The sequence below is a fragment of the Rosa rugosa genome, chromosome 6, assembly GCF_958449725.1.
Source record: "Rosa rugosa chromosome 6, drRosRugo1.1, whole genome shotgun sequence".
In the NCBI taxonomy this organism is placed as follows: Eukaryota; Viridiplantae; Streptophyta; class Magnoliopsida; order Rosales; family Rosaceae; genus Rosa; species Rosa rugosa.
Window position 1 is genome coordinate 15685141 of NC_084825.1, and position 18558 is coordinate 15703698.

Below are 18558 nucleotides of genomic sequence, written 5' to 3' on the forward strand. Positions count from 1 at the left end.
GCTCATATCTACCTCACACGACATCAGAATCCAGATCTGTTACTTAGACGTAAAAATAGACATCCATGGCTTTGTTTTCATAAATTGTACGATTTCTAAACGTTTGTAATGAGAAAACAGCAAGCCGAAGGTTTGCTGAAATCTGACTGTGTGGATTTCCGGCTGACTGATCTCTATCCACTCAAATATGAATATCTAAAGATCTATGCATCACATGGAGAAACCCTTTAGTAGAAAGGAAGTAGACGTCCAGGGCTATGATTTGATATTAAGCATACCTCCAGAAGACTATGGGAAATATATTCTATTTTGAGGTTAAGTCGCCGGACTTGCTTCCCAGTTTTCTGTTTTTCTGCTCCAAACATTCTGTACTCAACTTAGGATTACAGATGCTGTGAAACCTGGAATCTGGATTTGCCAACACTTGTAAAGTAGACTCCTGGGGTGTCGGATCCATATATAGTACGTCTTCAGATTCCAAGTGAGCTTTAAACGGTAGCCGTTCAAAGTGAACTGATCTGTGAGGCAGAAAAACTGTTTTGTTGAAAGTGAATTTCCTCATACTTTTCTTCAACTATGTGACCTGCACACAACCTAAAAACATAAAAAAGACCAAAATATGAAGCAAAGAAAGAGATTAAGATGAATAAAGAAAGCGTCCCTTAGAAAAAGCTTGAATGCTGCAATCTTTTCCATTCATTGGGTTGCCTCCCAAGTAGCGCTTGTTTTAATGTCTTTAACCTGATGGTATGCTCCATGGATCACCGGATGTTGACTTGAACTTTCCGGAGAATGTCCAAAACGTCCCTCTTATCTTCCTCTTCCTTTGATTTAGCAAATCTGTTTGGAAAAGGAAAACAGGAAGAAAGAGGATTAATTGAAACCGGAATTGAAGAGTTAGGAGTTGTACCTGATAAGTCCAAAAGATGCACAACTTAAACCTTGCACTCAAATATCATTGTTGGTAATATACTGATCAAGCAAGGGTCATTACCCACTGAAGATTGTTCCTAAACTGTTAATCAAATGTCACTAGTCTCCATACTATGCTACTGAACAGTTTAAGAAAATAAATTATTTAACTAACCTAGACTTGATCGAATTTTCTAAAACTTTTACAGGACACTAAAGATACATTGAATAACACGTAAACAAAATTTTAGAACAATCGGAGTTGATTTGTTATATGAAATAATTCACGCAATACTGAACACAGAAAGTTAACAAAGCAGAAACAGATGTTATAACTTTAAAACTATTGATAAAAACAAAGCTAAGGACTCATTCTCTACCACCAAACACACTCAATCATATCAAAGCTCAGTTATGGAATCCTAATTCTCAATTCAATTTACCCGAAGTTAACTCACAAGCTCGAATTAACCCAATACCCTTTCTTAGTTCCTTGTTAAGTGAATACAAGCCCACCACTTAATCTATTTCCGATCATGCAACCTAGACACAAGCTCGCTGAGTTTAACATATCAAAATCATTAAGCAAGAAAAGGGTTTGGATAAATCTAGGGTCACAAGTATGTTGTAGTCTTGCTAAACCTAGGGTTTGAGTCGCATGTAATTCAAGAAAACATTTTGCTACTCAATTGGAATGAACACATGACATATACGAATCCAGTGTTACTCCTATCGTTTGAACCCTAACCTATTCATTTAGTTGCGCACCTAAACAAACAAGCAAAGATTCATCTTGTAGACACGGTGAAACAAACATTCAATTGATAATATAGAAAACTAAAAACTGAATTGTCATCAATATGAATTGAACATGTTTGGGGCTTTGAAATTGCCCCTAGCTACAAAAGTATTAGCTAGACATAGACGAAGAAAACAAAAAACTAAAAGAAAGGAAGGGGAAGAGATGGCGGCTAGATGATGGCAGAGGATGTTGTTCTTTTTCTTCTCTTGTGCGGCAGAATCTGCGTCTAGAGTAAATGCTTAGGTTAGGAGATTTTCACTTCTTTTCCTTTTAGGATTCAAATAGCTTCTCCTCTATGGCTTATAATAATTTTCACTCCTTAAAAATATGTCATTTATCTCTAATAAATAGAGATATGCAGTTAATACTCGTCGTTGGGCTGCTAAATGGAATTCAGGCCTCAAATCATGGATTTCCGTCGAAGTGTCAGATTCTCAGACGGTCTGACCTTGTTGTACTAAATCAGTCATAACTTCTTGTAGAAAAATTATATGAACGAACTATTAAATGTTCTAGAAACTAGACATCCAAGGCTTTCCAATGGTATAAAGATCACTGTCTGGTTCGTTCTGAGCTACTCTCAGTACTCTGTTGAAGTTGACTGATCTGCACAGGCAGATTTACTGATTTAGCTTCTTTTCTTCTACTTTGCTCCAAAACACCTACAAAACATAAAAAAGAATTAAATGACTCAAATAGATGAAAAACTAGCTTAGAAAACATGAAGAAATCAATATAAAATCATGTACATTTATGAGTTTATTAGTACCTTTGGATTCCGGAGTTGGCGAAGCAGGGGATGAGGTCCTAGCCTCACAGTTGAACATTGCAGGGTCCTTTTGAAGGGCCTTTGATGACGTTAGGACACTATCCTTGTCCTTGGTGACTTTTCTGATGCCCTTGGTGGCATCATCAAGCACTCTCCCATTCCTTAAGGTCACAGCTTTGGCAGATTCATATTGAGCCTTTGGATTTGGAATTGTGTTGCTCGGAAGTTTCCCTTGCTCATGCAACTTGCTCAAAATTACCACCACATCTCCCATCTGCCTTTTGAGGTCAGCTATATCCTTGGCTTGATTTTTTTGACTTTGAATCAAAGCTTGAGTAGAAGATGTTAAAGCCTCAAACATTTTATCATAATTAGGATTAGAAGATGAGGAATTCAAAGGAGTAGAGTTTAGGGGATCCTGAGGCTTCTGATAGAAGCCTGGTGGAGCACGATTATAGGAGTTGATGTTCTGATTAGGGTTCTCGACGTTGTCATTATCCTTCCATCTGAAGTTTGGATGATTTCTCCATCCTTCATTGTAAGTTTGCGCAAATGGATCATTTTGTGGACGGTTTTGCCCTTGTTGGAACCCTACGGAGTTGGCACTCTCCCATCCACCATTTTCAATTAATTGAGGGCATTGATCAGTCACATACCCTTGCATAGAGCATATTCTACAAGCCAATGCTTGCCCTTTAGTAGTCAAAGCCTGAGACACAAGTGAAGTAAGTTTATCAATTTTATCTTCCAAAAGAGAATTAGTACTTATCTCATTGACCCTTGCTCGTGCTGAGGATCCTATGTCTTCAACTTGTTGGGCATTTAGTGCACAATTGGCTATCAAGGCCTTCCCTTCAGCTGGTAACTTGTCAACAGAAGAATCTCTAGAAGTAGCATCAAGCATTTGTCTTTCAAGAGGGAGGAGTCCTTCATAGAAACAAGTGAGAAGATTCTCATCCTTCACTATATGTTGAGGACATTGAGCGAGCAAGGATTTGAACCTCTCATAGTAAGCTGAATACGACTCGTTCTGTGCTTGAGTAATTCCACTTATTTTCTTCTTTAGCATGATAATACGAGATGTAGGGAAGTACTTTTCCAGAAACACCTTCATCATGGCGTCCCAAGAAGTAATGTGTCCACTTGGTAGCTGGTATAGCCAATCCTTAGCACGATCAGCAAGAGAGAACGAAAATGCCTTTAGCTTTAAAATGTTTTCATCTGCTCCTTGCGGCTTCATACTTGTACAAATGAATTGAAACTCCATCAAATGCTTATAAGGATCCTCCATAGAGAGTCCATGAAAAATGGGAAGGCGGTTGAGTAGTCTAGATTTTAATTCGAACTCGGCTGTTAATCCTTGAGCCGCAGCAGGGTAAGTGATGATGCATGTAGGAATGCCTCTGGTCACAACAGAAGAGGAAAGCTCCCTAATTGATTGAGCTGCCATGTGTGGTGGAGCTGTTGTGCGATTTGGGCTGCTCGTCAAAGATAGGGGAGTCCTCGTGTATCTTTTCTTCTTGAGATGAAGACGAACTTATCACTTTGAGTTACTTGATACAAAAATCGAAAGGAAGAATGGATGAAAGATCAAAGTGGCCACCGCAACTCTTTGAAAGCAAGATGTTGTGAAGCTCCTTTGGTGAAGTCTTGAAACAACTTGACGCAAGAGAACTCTAAGGGAGGCTAGGGATGATGGATGCACGGCTTAAGCAAGAAGAAGAACAAATTGATTCAGGATTGTGAAATTCGCAGGAACCAGGGAACAAGGGTATCTGGACGTCTAAATAAGAGAATGAGCTGTTGAAAACGTCGAATAATAGCCCCTATATATAGTAGACCTAGCTTTCTTCTCCAAGTCTGCTATTGAGAATCTGACTCCATATTGATGTAGGTTTGCTTTTTGAATTTTCTGATTGGTCCACGTCCTTCTAGCCAATGAAATAATTTCATGTCCTCAAGATTGAGTCATCATCTTCCAAACCGTATCCAAGTATGATTAGGGAAGCCTTTGGACATCATAGCCTTCTAGAATTCATGTAAATATAAATTCCCGTCAAAAACCAGATTTACAGGCAGCTTGACCTTCTTGTACTAAATCGACCATAATTTTCTCTAGAAAAATGATATTGACAAACTGTAAAAATCTCTAGAAACTAGACATCCGAGGCTTTCCAAAAATATAAAGATCATTATCTGGTTCGTTTTGAGTTGATCTCAGTGCTCTGTCGAAGTTGACTGATCTGCACAGGCAGATTTCCAGATTTTGCTTTTCATGCATCTTTTCTCCTTTATTTTCTCCTGCTTGCATCTCATGCGCCAAACACATGTATTTGCTGTAGCTATGTAATTAGAGATGGTCATCACCATACGCCAATACAATTTTGCATGCTTTCTCCAATGCTTAGTTCACCATGCAGCTTTGTAATTGTTTCCAATATGAATCAAATTTGTATAACTTTGATCTTGACGGCTGAAATTCATGCGCTGCTCTCACAAATAACAACAGTTTGTCCTTTGACGTGCAATATGGTGATCCGGACCTGGAGTGTTTTGATTTTGCTTCTTAAACTCGAAAAGAACAACATAGATTGTTTGTCGTTTCCCAAATGTACTAATATTTAATGTGATCTCATCGAGATTGAGGCCAACAAATCCTCCAAATCAAGTTGGAGTGACCTCCCTAATTGTCCACCAGAGCATGGAAGAAAGAATATCTAACAAAAAGGGGTACTGCTGTGGTTCCGGCCAAAGACCACTCAATGCTGAAGGCAGTAAGAAATTTGCTCTGGTGTTTAAGATTTGCCTACCTGAAAATGGGGGTCTTATGGCCTTTATAATAGAAGTAGGAACAACCTTGTACCACACAAGTAGATCTCCTTTTACATAATAATAACGCCATGTTGCACTCGACCAATGGTCCTTTATAGACTTATGGTCCACTCGTTGCTTGGATCCTTTTAGGACTATACTCGTCCCCTTAGGACTTGTAGATTGATGAGGAGAAAGTTTATTACATCACTTGCACCTAGATTAGAATCTAGGTATTGTTGGAAGTCTACTCAAGTTGGGGAACACGCACATTAGAATTCATACTCCAACTCGTCAGGAGTGCTCCCAATGGAGCACTGGGTCACGTTTAGAACCTTGGAGCATTGAAGCACTCCACCTTGCGGAACACTCCACTCATAGAGCGCACTGAATACTGATCCACTCGAGGAACTCTAATATTTAGCATCAGCTCGGTCCTTGGGTAATTCTACCCTATCAACAAATAATACCAATAGTTAATAGTAATAGCATTTGCCACCAGATGGGGCAAACCAGTAAGATCTTATGCTGCTTTAATTCATCATTCATCACCAAGTGTTCAGACCAAAAAGAAGTAAAAGAGCCATCCACAGAGGGCCAAGTGCTTGTATAAATAATTGAATTGTTTCGAGCACGATGGTGGTGAGGGGATATGGTTAAGACAACCTAGCAACAAAAAAGCAGAGCTTCCCCCTACCTCCCCCACTCCTCCAGAAAAGGAAAAAAAAAACACCTGTCCTCCGAATGCTTCTCCTCACTTCTGTTCAAATATACTAGTCAAATACAAATACAGGACAGGAGAAGTATCACCAGCTCCCAAAAAGAACACTGCATGTCACAATCGGTCCAAGCAAGTGGTTGATGCATGGTCTGGAAGTTCAATTCTGCAATCACCAGGATGTAAATTGGAACGTCGAATATACAAAAACTTTCCTGAAAACTTCTCCGAATTCATCAATTTGTCTCAACTTTGATTCTGACATTAACCACATGAGGAAGTAAACATGGGGTTGGTGCACAAATCATCTCTCATCTAGAAGCAGAGGCCACCTTTAACCATGTGTCATAGACTCCATAATCTTTCACTCTGTCCAAAAACAGCATACTAATTACAAATAATAGATTACAGACCAGTAATATATATAAAAATTTGTCAACATTTTTTATTTTTATTTAAAGATACATCTGATGTAAAATGGCTCTTGTTTTCAGATTGCCTACAACAAATTTGGTGGATTTCAGGGAGTAAAAGTTAAGATTTGTGAAACAGGAAAGTAGATTGAGGGATTGGTCTAGAAGCATTGTGGGGACTTTTTATTTATTTATTCTTATTATGGTTTAAGGCTCGAATGAAATTACAGCAAGAAACAGGACAAAATAATACAAATTGAGACTGTCTAAATCCCAGCAAACTAACAACTCATGCAGATAGAGAAAAGCAATAGGGACATTCTTTTCCGGAAATCGACAAAATTTTGTGTAAATCAGTGAATTTTTGCACTAATAACTGTATCATTACAGCATGCAGATGAGAACACAAAGACACGTGTGTTGAAAGAGTTTCAAACCATTCGTGATTCATCAATTTTCTGTGATGCACTTTCTTACATCCAATGTCTAGGCTATGGTCATAGATTCTAGTTAGTTAAGAACCAGTAATTCTGGCTCACCACCTGAAGTGTTGATTATATGTTCTACAGTAATGGCTAGTGTGGCTAGTGTGATCATCACAATACTCAACAAAACAATGTAAGCATACATTTAATCCTAGGTTTTCCAGCTGCACATTAAAGGCCTCAAGGCTTAGATTTCTACAGCCAACAGGTACTTTTGAGTTTCATAACAACAGTATGAACACATTGTCCGGGAAGAAGACAAGTCAAATAGGGAAATTGTATGCAAGTGTATATAACTCTAATGGTCAACGCACTAATACAAGACTATTCATGTAAGGCCCCAAAATGTGTAGATATCTAAAGCCAATCATCTTATCCAGTCCAGCCAGAAGTAACTGTTCAATCTGGTAGGCTCCTACCATGTACTGCAAGTCTATATCAGTTGGTACTGGGTATAATTTAATCAGATCATATAAGAAAATTACAATGACCCAACAAAAAAGTGTGATTTACAGTTCAGAATTTAAATGAACTGCCGTGAGGAAAGGTGTGAGTTTAAATATTATTTCAATGAGCAGTTAACAAATATAGATAAAGAATTGAGTGAGTATAAGTTATATGGACCAGCTCCCACATAGTGTGCATGGAAGAGAAGCCATGACCCATAAAAATGTTGGATGACTATTTATCCCAATTCCCAAGGCACAAAGAATAATGAGAGATTACCATAAAACAATTAAAATTAAAAAATACAAACACTATCAAGTTTCATGCATATCTTTCACTTGTAAAATCAACTCACACAAACAAGTTGTGGGAGTTTAAAAATAAATGTGTGCATACTTATGAGAGATTACCATAAAAAAAAATTAAAAATTAAAAAATAAAAACACTATCAAGTTTCATGCATATCTTTCTCTAGTAAAATTAACTCACACAAACAAGTTGTGAGAGTTCAAAAATAAATGTGTGCACACATATATCCATACTGTGAATACCTAATACTACGGCCAAAAAAATAATACAAACCCATCCACCCGCTCTTTTCAGTCTCTTATAACCATTGGCTCCAATACCAAATAACTAATACTGTATAGTCCATCTACTAATAATGAATTTGTCAAAGATGCTTGGATTTTTCAGATAAATTCAACTGAGTCACTGATAAGAAATAGTCACACCATATAAGGAGTAAAATAAAGCTGCCAAGATCAAAAACAGGTTTTTTACTTACAAGTAAACATTGTTTGGATCAATGTCTGGAAACAGGTTAATATAAAAGCGAAAGCCATCCGGGCTAATATCCCTGCATAGAAAACCTGCAATAATACCCAATATTAATCTAAACCTTAACTATAACAGAAGTTCTTTTGAATAGCAACCTGGTTCAGTTATAATGAAAACAAATATGCACTCTTGTCAAAATAAAGTTGTTCAACAATTCACCTTTGCTTTCAGCAGTTAGAAGATGCTCCTTGGCCATGCCTGGAGCAATACCTAGTGTGATTGCAGCATCACTGGCACTTACACCAGTTCGAAGAGCATCGGGCTTTGTTGCAAGGGTCTTGATCCTAGCAAAAATCTGAACTTGACAAAGGTAGTGAGTTAAAACCTATTTTTATGCCACTTGAAATGATATCTACCTTGCTTAGTATGATCAAAGATGCAAAGCACAGCATCATACGGAAAACCTTACATTTCCAATATATTCTTTCAATTTAACAAACACAAACTGGCTAGAAAAATTTAAATAAAAAACCCAAATCAAGTGTTTGTAGCAGATTAGTTTTGTGGCAATCCTTCAGTGCAACACACTTTTGGATAAAAGAAAAGAAAAATGATCCTGAGTTCTAAATGGATAGCAACGATAACTTCTAAACTCCATATAAGCACAGTCATCTTTAAACATCATTTACCATGTGACCACAATGTGAATGAACAAAATGAGGAGCAGCCTGTTGTACAGAAAAAAGTTCCTCTAGTATGTTAAGCAATATCTTGTAACACAATGGCATCAAGTAGTTCCTAACCCTTCTGTTGCGAATTTTAACCAGTAATTCTGAACACTGTACAACCAAATATGTACACATGTATGTAAATAATATATATATATATATTATGTGAACTTATCTGACAGCTATATATAATATGTACAACTGTACATATTTGGTACTAATTAAGCTCCAAATGCTTGGTCTTCTTTTTCAGACTACATGAGCCAAGTTCTAGCATGCACATTAAGGTTTAGAACCAAGTTGAGTTTTTTCTAGCTTGGGGGTAGACTTGATTTAACCAAGTGAACTTGGGAGCTGATCTTCAAGATGGAGCTTAAGCTTGTACATTAAATCAAGTCTACCACAAGCAAGAAAACACTCAACTTGGTTCTAAACTTCAACATGATTTCAGTCCTATTTTCAAGCCATGAAACTACAAGACAGTAGTTACTTTTTATAGTATGTTATTTAACATTAGTTACATGTACAATTTAGTAAGTTTTTGTCTTGCCTCGATGGGAATAAAAGTGTCGCCTTGAGATTTTGCATTTCAAGAATGGATGCAAAACAGACATATCGTATGGGTGCAGAGCAATAATGGTGAATGTAGATAGATATATTTAATAAAAGTAACCTCTAGCAACATTAAAACCACATATGAGCACCATATCACTAATATCTAGCATTTCTATGAACCTTTCACTGGTTTATAGAACTTTGTTCCTAAATCTCATCGTATCATTTAAAGGTTGTCATGAAATCATGATACACATACATTTCAAGATTTATACTACCATAAGTGAAAAAGGAGAGTTTTATCATTACAATTGTAAGATTCAATCAACATGAAACATATAATAAAAATATAAGATCACCTCTTCATCACTGTGGGACTTATTCTGGATTACCATCACCCCACTATCAAACTTCCGAAGCATTACTGGGCTGCAAACATAGAACAAGATAATATTATGGTAATAACAAGAGCCCACAAAATTCTGGCATACAATTCAATAATAGACAGTTATTCGCAGAGATGATCCTTGCATAGGAATCTAAAGAGTAACAGTTGTGATCACTGTACTAAATTGTGTGGTTGTCAGAAAGAGGGAAGCGGGCCAAAAATCATTTTCGCAGGAGTCCTCTCTAGATATGTCCATGCTCTTAAATAAACAAAATAAACGATGTCCCACTTACACATCAAACTTCTCCCAAAGAAAACATGCTTGCAGCAGATCCTCTGGCGAGATCAATTCTGCATAAAGAGAGATACAATACCATGTTTTACCCAATAAATATGCTGGCAAGGATCCCAAAATTAACAAAATCATTCTAACGGAGAAAAAAAAATTGGAGGACTAGAAAAGACAACCTGTTCCTCGAGCACGATTGAAGAGACAGTAAATATCTATAAGATTCATCATTCCTCCAGCTCTCTCAAGTGGAAGCCTGACAAAATCTGCCAACTATTTATCATAAAAAAAACAAAAAAAACAGAGAATTAGTTTTCTTTTCTTAAAGTGAAGATAATTTCTAGCAAAAAGAAAAGGAGGTGGGAAAATATTTAAAGCAGTAGTGAACGTGATGCATTGTTCATCCTAATGGAAAATATAATATATATATATATATATATATATATAGCAGCCCAACAAGATCAAATCAGAATCAATAATGGAATAAAAAAATTGAAGCATAATTTCATATGGCCTTGTCTAAAAACTAGAAAATATCATTGACAATCTGTTTCTTCTCACTTAGTGGAGACCGTGTAGAGCATGTAGATCAGAGGGATTAGAGTACATGGCTCATGTCAGGGGTTCCAATCCTTCCTCTCACACAACTGCCAAAAAAGGAAGGACTTTTCCCTTTAGGGGTAGAAAAATCATGATCCAGATAGCAGACTAAAGGCTAGGGAATTTGGTTGTGGATCTGTTGTCAAAATAGAAGAGCTCCCTTATCAAGAAAAAAAATTGATGATCTCCTTTCAAAAAAAAAAAAAGAAGAGAAGAGAGAACTTCATATATGTGACACATCAAGGTCCAAGGGTGATATTAGCTTCTCTTCAGTGACACAAATATTCAAGTAACAAAATCTGGCAAATAAAAGGTTTAGAACTTTGAAGACAGTTTGCTCAAAGCCTCAAACTTAAATTCCATAGTTTCCTTGCTTCGAACACATTTTACAGTGATAAAGAAGAAGAATGAACAAAGTGTTTCACATGAATTAAAAAATTGAAAGATAGCAACCTGACGGGACAATTGTTGGTGGTAAAGAGCACCAGCAGACTCTTTGGTGACAGGCGATATAATACCAACACTCAGCAACCAGTCTTGCATGTCTTGTTTGGAACCCAATTCCTCGTCCTCTGCTGCACCAGGCTGAGAAGTCGAGCCGGATAAAAGTTTCTGCCTCATTTTCTCTGCTAGCATCACCATCTCTTTAGCTTTACTCTGTAATATTAATATTTGTCTACAACTTAAAACCAAGCAAAAAAAGAGAAAAAAAGAATGGGTTCTAAAATATCTACACTCCATTTATATATGTGTGTGTATAAATTAAAGCACATATAATAGATTTCATTTAACCAAAAAAAAAAAAAATTATCTAAACAGTAGCACAACAGTGCAGATACAACCATGGCTTCGAAATTATCTACACTCCATTTATATATAACCACATACTCTAGATGTCATTCGACCAAAAAAACAAATCTAAACTGCAGCACAAAAGCAAAATAAGAATACAGCCTACTTTAGGGCTCAGTTGCAAATTTTCCCGTCTTGCAGTCTTCAAAATAAAAAAGTAAAACCAAATAATCCATCAAGAAATATTAAGAGCAGTCCAATCTTCACTAAATAAGACACATACTGACCCCTGGAGTTTTGCATTTATATTTTCTCAGCAACTAAACAAATTTCAACAATTCCTCTTCCACATAAATTCTCATCATACCAAGAAAGCATTGAGATTAGCAATGGAATTTCCTTCCTTTAATTAATAGTCAGATTCTAGTTTCCTAGTTGAAACGATAATTTGATTCTGGAATCCTATTATGTCAGTAAGCAAAGAAAAGAGTATACCATGAGAGCATTCAAGTCCTGGAAAGCATCCTGCAAGCTCTTATCAGTAGTCTCCCACATCTCTTGTTCCTTCCTGAGTATTCCAGACACCCCAACCATCCTCACCGTTCCTTCCTTGGTGTATAATCCAGAAGAAGTCGACCCAGAAACCGACTCAGAACCCGAAGTGACATCTGCATTCCCAGTCTCCCAGGCTCTTCCCCGCCAGTTATCCCAAAACTTGGTCAAAAACACGTCCAAATCAGCACCCTTCCCCCTCACAACCACTGTAACGACGACGGACCTAGAACCTGAACCTGAATTTGAAACCCGGCCGTCGGGTGACACCGAAAGCTGGAACCGGATCCGGGGCGAGGCAAAGATGGACTTGAGGGACTTTTTGGCGGAGAAGATGTGGCTGATGGAGGCAAGTGGGATGGCTGAAGAGGCTCCTTGTGAAGAGGAGTCGGAGACCCACAAGAGGCGGTGGGTGGTAAGGGTGAGGATACCCGATTTGAGGTTAGGGAAGTTAGGGAGGTCTTCGCATTCGAGGTCTACAGCGGAGAGGAGCGAACATTCAATCTCTGATGGGAGGAGGACTGGGCGTCCACTGCTTGTTAGCTCCACAGCTTCCAGGAAATTTCCGGCCATTGCTGATGTTGATAGGAATGTTTAATTTGCCGCTAGGTGCCCACCGAGGAACCCAGAAAAGGTGGGATAGACATCAGCCAGGATAAGGTGAAGGAGTTAAAGAAACAGCAACATAAACCTTCAGGATGGCAAGGAGAACCTGGACAAAACAAAACCAAAAGTCAGTCCAAAATAAAACCAAAATTCATCCCAGCACAAACTCACTGATTGAGATAAAAACCAAGGCAATAGAGCGTGATCAGCTTCAGCAAAAGCAAGCCAGATCAGATCTAGAACCCAGTAAGGAATTGACGGATCCAGATGCAAAAAGAATTACCAGACATACAAAACAATAGAACAGAAAAAGGTGGATAGAACCACGAGATCAGCGGAAAGGCCACAAGGATCACCCATATCAGAGATTGGGCCCTATGGAAGTGGACAAAGCCAGTGGGTTATTGAAAAAACTGAGACAAGCTCAGAGATGTCACCACAAAGGTAAAGCAAATCGACAAAGACAAGCTCAAGAATGTTTAGGATGACAAATAGTTACACAGCTATTAAAAGGAAATTGCCGCAAATTATACCTGAAGCCTTCCTCGATTAAACAGTTGGGAACTAATGAGTACAAAGTCCATCACCAAACAATAATACCCAATCAAACTCACAACATGGAAAGGCAATCCAACCAGTAATTCTGCTTTAAAAGTAGTAAAGCAACCATTACCCCAACTCCAAAAGTACAAACCTTTAGAACATATTCAATCAAATATAAGTAAAATAAAGCTAAATTACTAAATGGGCAAGTTGAGATTTCAACAAATGATCACCAATAGTAAATAGTAAATTGTTAGTCTCTCTCCACCTACACAGGAAGTACTAGTAAAAAGGAAGCTTCTGCAGCAGCACCCGATTCTTGAATTCCAAATTGCTCTAAAAATTCTTTTATCATACACTTGAAACCGAGCATGAGATTCTGACCTTATGGATCAGATAAGATTGAAGGACTGGAGACTGGGATTTGAAATTCTATATTTCTTCTCTCAACTCATACGATAGAGTCAAGGTTGGAATTTCTCAAAAAGGGAAATGTTGGTGTAGTTTTTTTTGTTTTTGGTCAATGTTGGTGTAGTTAAGTACTGGGTTTGTGTTTCCTTATCATCAACAGATTACAACACAAAACCAACAAGTTGCAAGAGACAGACGAAAATCTCAAGGAATCTAATTCTAGGGATTAAAGGAGGTAGATGGAGGGTAGAGGGTTTGGTGGGTTTAGAGAGCAAATTGTGGAGAGGTCCCAAAAACAAAATGCATAGTCATACATAACACAATCACACACATGAACCAATCACTCAGTGCAGTGGCGGATCCAGGATTTCAAGTTTGGTGGGGCTTGGATTTCTTAACAAAGTGAAGGAAAAAAAATAGTAGAGAATCTCAACGATGCAGGAGAATTTTATTAATTTAAAAAAAAAAAATACACCTAATCAATCATTACTTTGTGTGCTGTATAATAATGCTGAAATCAGAAATGTTACTTGGACCTTCCAAATAAGATGCTATCCACGCTCTGTTTTATATGATTACCTATTCTGTTCAAATTCCTAGCAACACCATTCCTCTTAAACCTGCATATATAAATACTTAAGTTCTTAATTCTATGGACTATAAACACGAGTTACAAAACTGCAAATTCCAACCAAAAAGAATGTTTAAACATCTACTGATAACTCTTTTTTTTGTGAACTCAATTATACCCATTTCTACTGGAAATCAACATCAAGATAAACTGGAAATGAGGAAATCCGAAATCAATTATACCCATTTCAACTGGAAATTGCAAATTGCAATTATCCCATGAAAATCAACTGGAAATTTCTAACTAGCCGTTTCAACTGGAAATCAACATCAAGATGACAAGATCAACTGGAAATCTGAAATCGAACATTGGAACCCATTTCAAGTTTCAACAATTCAACTATACCCATTTCAAGTTTTCAACAATTCAACTATACCATCAGCAGAGAAGAAGAGGAGGAGTGGAGGAACTGTCGCCGGTCGCCGAGGAGGAGAAGGAGAGACGGGTTGCTGCCTTGCTGGACAGAGTCTCAGTGCATAAGAGATTAGAATAGAATCGAAGCAAAAGACCGATCCAATACCTGACCTTGAGAAAGCCAAGACCTTTACCCAGACCAGAGAGAGACGAAAAGAGACACAGAGAGAGAGAGAGAGAGATTTTGATTTCAATGCAAAGCTGACTCTGTGACATCTACTAATGAAACGAACATTCTGGTGACATAAGCATGATCGCATCAGATTGAAAAATTGTTTTTTTCTTTCAGCTCAACAACACTATTCTAATGAATCAGAGCGCCTTAATTAGATATCAAAATCAAACTGGGTGCAACGGCGATGATCAAGCCTCTTACAGTAACTATTCCGGTTGGAATGGGTGGCAAAAACTATCTGGAGCGCAAACAAAGCTTCAACTCACCAACCAAGAGTTGAAAGAAAATGCTTGACAATAAAAGTCATAGCTTCTGGTAAAGCAGTAATAAACGATTAGGGTCTGTATCTTGACATTAAAATTTAAACACACAAAATGAAGTTTGGTATTTGAAAGGTGGAGGCAATATATCTGAATAATGAAACACAGAATGTCATATGAAGATTTGCAGAAAGATTGAACTGCCAGAACCTATTAAACCCATCACATCAGAGCAGCAGTTCTCATGTTGGTGAATGTAAATGAATTTGAATTTGCAAAAAAAATAAAGATGAATAATCGTTCTCTCCACTCCAGTGCAATGAATCAGAATTCATGCAATTCACAACAACAAAGATGAATAAAAAACCACCTCTTTTCTTTGTGTCCAGTCGAAACCTCTGCCCCTTCAATATGTACAACTTGTAGATTAAGCACAGACGACAAACCCCACTAATTGCGTATTATCGAAACCAAAACCTCTTCTTTCTCTTTCTATTGGAGCAGCACCACAATCCCTTCTATCGCGTAAGGCACAAAACACACAGAGCCACCATTGACGGTACCAACCTTCAAATCCAGATTCACAGTGGGTGGCACGCCGTAATTCATAGAAAGAAAAAGGGCAAAACCATCTTTTTTCTCTCTTATGAACAGTTCCAAACTACAATTTTTTTCTTTTAAAAAAAAAAAAAAAAAAAAAAAAAGGAAGTGAACGACGCCGTTTTCCGTTATTGTTTTACTACAATTTCCGTTATGTGTAAGTATAATTTCCATTTTTGTTTTACTACAAGAGAATTTCCTGACCGCAAACACGTTTTCAAGTTACTTTTTATCTGCTTTGCTTTGAAATCAAATGTATAGGTTTGTATCATACACTCATCTTTCAAGTTTCCAAATTTACGTAGTCTCTTTTCTACCAAGTATTGCAAATCAGATGGGAATTTTTTTTTTATTTGATCGAGCATCTGCGAATTGTCAAGGATCAATGCATTGTGGTACGTTGGTAATCCTTTAGTTCAAAATACATTTTAATTCAATTTTTACCAGGTAGATAGTGAGAAACCACAAGTTATCCTTTCCTTTTTTTTTTTTTTTTTTTTTTTTTTTTTTAGGACTGGTGCATATGCATAGCTTGATACTTCACACTTGTTCATCTGCATTTTTTTATTTTTTTTTTTACACTCAAATGCTACTCCTGCTTATACCATGAAAGTGTAGTGAAAATAGGAAACCTCAAATGCAACAGAATCTCCCTATAATAACATAGAACTATCCAAACACAAGTTTCCAACCAATTCCCAAAGAATCTTCATCAAATCCATGATTCCTCTATAGGATCCTTCTCTTTATCCAAATCAGGCTTCAGCGTGTCCTCCTTGAAATGCAAATCCAACCAGTTCTCCTTTTAAGCTTTAATCAAAGTGATCATGACCCTTGTAGGCTTAACAAGCACCTTACACTTCTCTGGAACAATCTTCTTATGCAGTTTAGATATGACACATCTGTAGTTCTTGCCTTGGACATCATACCATTCACACCATTCTCCCCAAGGCCCCTTTGCTTGTGTTTTGCCCTTTTTTGCTATTCTAACATTCTCATTCATGTTTATTGAATAATTTTCTTGTTGACATGGTATATATCTATAGAAAAGTAATTTAACCATATCATGTTATTTGTTTTTCTTTCTCTTTGGCAGTCAATTACTTGAACTAGTACAGTTAGGAAGAATGGGTAACTTCTTTCTTTTTATACCTTTTCATTTTTGAACTTTTACTATGATTTGATTGTTTGAGAAAGATGGAGAATCAAACTTATTCATGCAAATGTCAAAAGATGGAGAAATCAAGACAAGAAAAGCGAAAAGAAGCTCGGTTGGCCAAAAATGCCAGAAAAAACGAGTCTTGGCTCCTACGTCAAGCATATGCTCACTTTGCTTCTATTTATTTGACGGTGATTTATTTGTATTTTTTATGTGGGTTCTTAGTTATACTGGTTTTTCTTCCAATGTTGTGCTGTTTTATTGAAACTCTTTCCCTTTGAAAGCATGGACAATATGGGTTTTCAGATTGTGTTCGTATACTGTGATTTTATATATGCAGAGAGCTCAAAAGCTCAATAGTTCAAAATCTACAGATTCTTCTGTTCAGAATCTGAAAGACAAAACAGTTACCCAATTGGATGGTAATTCTGAGAGAAGTAGGAATATGAATAAAACTAATATGGGAGTGGAAACAGAAGTTGAAAATACGAAATCAGAGGCTCCAGAACATAGTTATCCAAAACCATTAAAGGCAGTGGGAGGAGACAAGGTTTCAAAGAGAACCCCAAAAACAAAGTTTGAGAAGTTTCTTGAACTGGATAATACTAGGGCCGATGAGGATTTGGAACTAGAAAGGAAACTCAAAGTGAAGGGTGGAAAATTGAAGGGTGAGGATCTTGGTCTTAACATGTTGTTTGAAGGAATTTCATCTCTTGCTGATTCATTGGGAAACAAAGAAGTGACATATCCTGAGGCATTGGCTTCTAAAAGATCTCCAAGAAAGAAACGGAAGAAGGAAAAGTTATTACCTGATGACTTGAAAGGTGAAGATCCAAAGGTTGTCGCCACAGATGGTGCTGAGGTGGAATCTTCAGATTTTCCTTCCAAGTCATCTTCGAGGAAGAGACAGAAGAAGAGAAAGTCCTTGGAGGAAACAAAAGAGGGCAACAAGGGAGGTGATATGGACATTAAGGTATCTAAGCCAATGGATTCATATGGGACGGATATTGTATTGGAAAAAGTTCCTGCCAAGACACCTAAAAAATATGTAGCTCCTCACTTAAGATCACGTGCAGGGAATGAGCTTGAAGAGCATAGTCAGGTCCGTCGACAATTACGTGGCCTTCTAAATAGGCTCTCGGAATCTAATGTGGAATCCATTACAGGGGAGGTTTCTGTCCTCATGCGTTCCATTCCTCGTGGTATCGCCTCCCAGATATTTGGTCATGAGGAGGTATTAGCCTCGTGTGCACATGGCCCTCGTGGAAATGAACAGTTAAGTTTATCTTACTTGATGGTGATACATCAACTTACTAATGTTTGATACTGGTACTTTAAAGTTTGGCACTCATAATTGCATAGACTCAGGATTTTTTTTTTTTTCTGTTGCATTTTTATTGGTTCAAATAGTGTCTGTAATTAACTTGTTTGTGCATTTCTGTTTTAAAGGCATGCTGCTGTTTTTGCTGCTTTTGTGGCTGACATGGCCAGTTCAGTGGGAATCGACTTTGGTGCGAAGCTTCTAGCTTTACTTGCTAAAACTTTTGAGGTGTGCTAATACCATATTAAATTTAGGTTCCATCGTTTCAGAAGTAATATATCTTTCTTTTTTTTCCTTCTGTTTTTAGGATGAGTACCACAAAGAGGACAATATTTCCTTGAGAAATGTTACTCTTTTACTCTCTCAATTATGCATATTTGGAGTTTGTTCGAGGTAG

At 37.4% G+C, this 18558-nt stretch overlaps 3 protein-coding genes across 6 annotated transcripts; 1 reads left to right on the forward strand and 2 right to left on the reverse strand.

Annotated features, from left to right (window-relative positions):
* Nucleotides 1-761: 761 nt before the first annotated feature.
* LOC133716284 (uncharacterized) lies at nt 762-3933 on the reverse strand. The gene is made up of 2 exons (XM_062142990.1): nt 2484-3933; nt 762-910 (listed from the first exon to the last, which is right to left on the reverse strand). Exons 1-2 carry the CDS (start codon nt 3931-3933, stop codon nt 762-764), a joined length of 1599 nt encoding a protein of 532 aa, XP_061998974.1.
* Nucleotides 3934-5865: 1932 nt separating this feature from the next.
* LOC133714668 (vacuolar protein sorting-associated protein 36) lies at nt 5866-15639 on the reverse strand. 4 transcript variants are annotated; one of them, XM_062140836.1, is made up of 10 exons: nt 15452-15639; nt 14609-15133; nt 11985-12753; nt 11151-11354; nt 10277-10370; nt 10102-10159; nt 9780-9849; nt 8357-8492; nt 8145-8229; nt 5866-6381 (listed from the first exon to the last, which is right to left on the reverse strand). In XM_062140836.1, exons 3-10 carry the CDS (start codon nt 12612-12614, stop codon nt 6324-6326), a joined length of 1335 nt encoding a protein of 444 aa, XP_061996820.1. In that variant the 5' UTR covers nt 12615-12753; nt 14609-15133; nt 15452-15639; the 3' UTR covers nt 5866-6323. The 4 variants fall into 4 exon arrangements, with proteins under 4 accessions (XP_061996820.1, XP_061996818.1, XP_061996819.1 ...); XM_062140834.1 differs by lacking the exon at nt 14609-15133 and having other exon boundaries at nt 15452-15638; XM_062140835.1 differs by lacking the exons at nt 14609-15133; nt 15452-15639 and adding an exon at nt 14181-14221.
* A 1275-nt stretch (nt 15640-16914) lies between these two features.
* On the forward strand, nt 16915-18558 carry LOC133716285 (uncharacterized). The gene is made up of 4 exons (XM_062142991.1): nt 16915-17031; nt 17181-18115; nt 18290-18389; nt 18469-18558. The coding sequence occupies exons 1-4, from the start codon at nt 16915-16917 to the stop codon at nt 18556-18558; spliced, it is 1242 nt and encodes a 413-aa protein (XP_061998975.1).

Bases quoted from the DNA above. Each gene is read 5' to 3' on its own strand.
- LOC133716284 (XM_062142990.1), bottom strand. From the start codon at position 3,933: ATGGCAGCTCAATCAATTAGGGAGCTTTCCTCTTCTGTTGTGACCAGA. The intron at 911-2,483 runs GTACTAATAAAC...TGGACTTATCAG, and splicing joins GCCAACTCCGGAATCCAAAG to GTACAACTCCTAACTCTTCA.
- LOC133714668 (XM_062140836.1), bottom strand. From the start codon at position 12,614: ATGGCCGGAAATTTCCTGGAAGCTGTGGAGCTAACAAGCAGTGGACGC. The intron at 10,160-10,276 runs GTTGTCTTTTCT...CTCTTTATGCAG, and splicing joins CAATCGTGCTCGAGGAACAG to AATTGATCTCGCCAGAGGAT. The intron at 9,850-10,101 runs GTAAGTGGGACA...CTATGTTTGCAG, and splicing joins CTTTGGGAGAAGTTTGATGT to CCCAGTAATGCTTCGGAAGT.
- LOC133716285 (XM_062142991.1), top strand. From the start codon at position 16,915: ATGGAGAAATCAAGACAAGAAAAGCGAAAAGAAGCTCGGTTGGCCAAA. The intron at 17,032-17,180 runs GTGATTTATTTG...TTATATATGCAG, and splicing joins TTGCTTCTATTTATTTGACG to AGAGCTCAAAAGCTCAATAG. The intron at 18,116-18,289 runs GTTAAGTTTATC...TCTGTTTTAAAG, and splicing joins GGCCCTCGTGGAAATGAACA to GCATGCTGCTGTTTTTGCTG.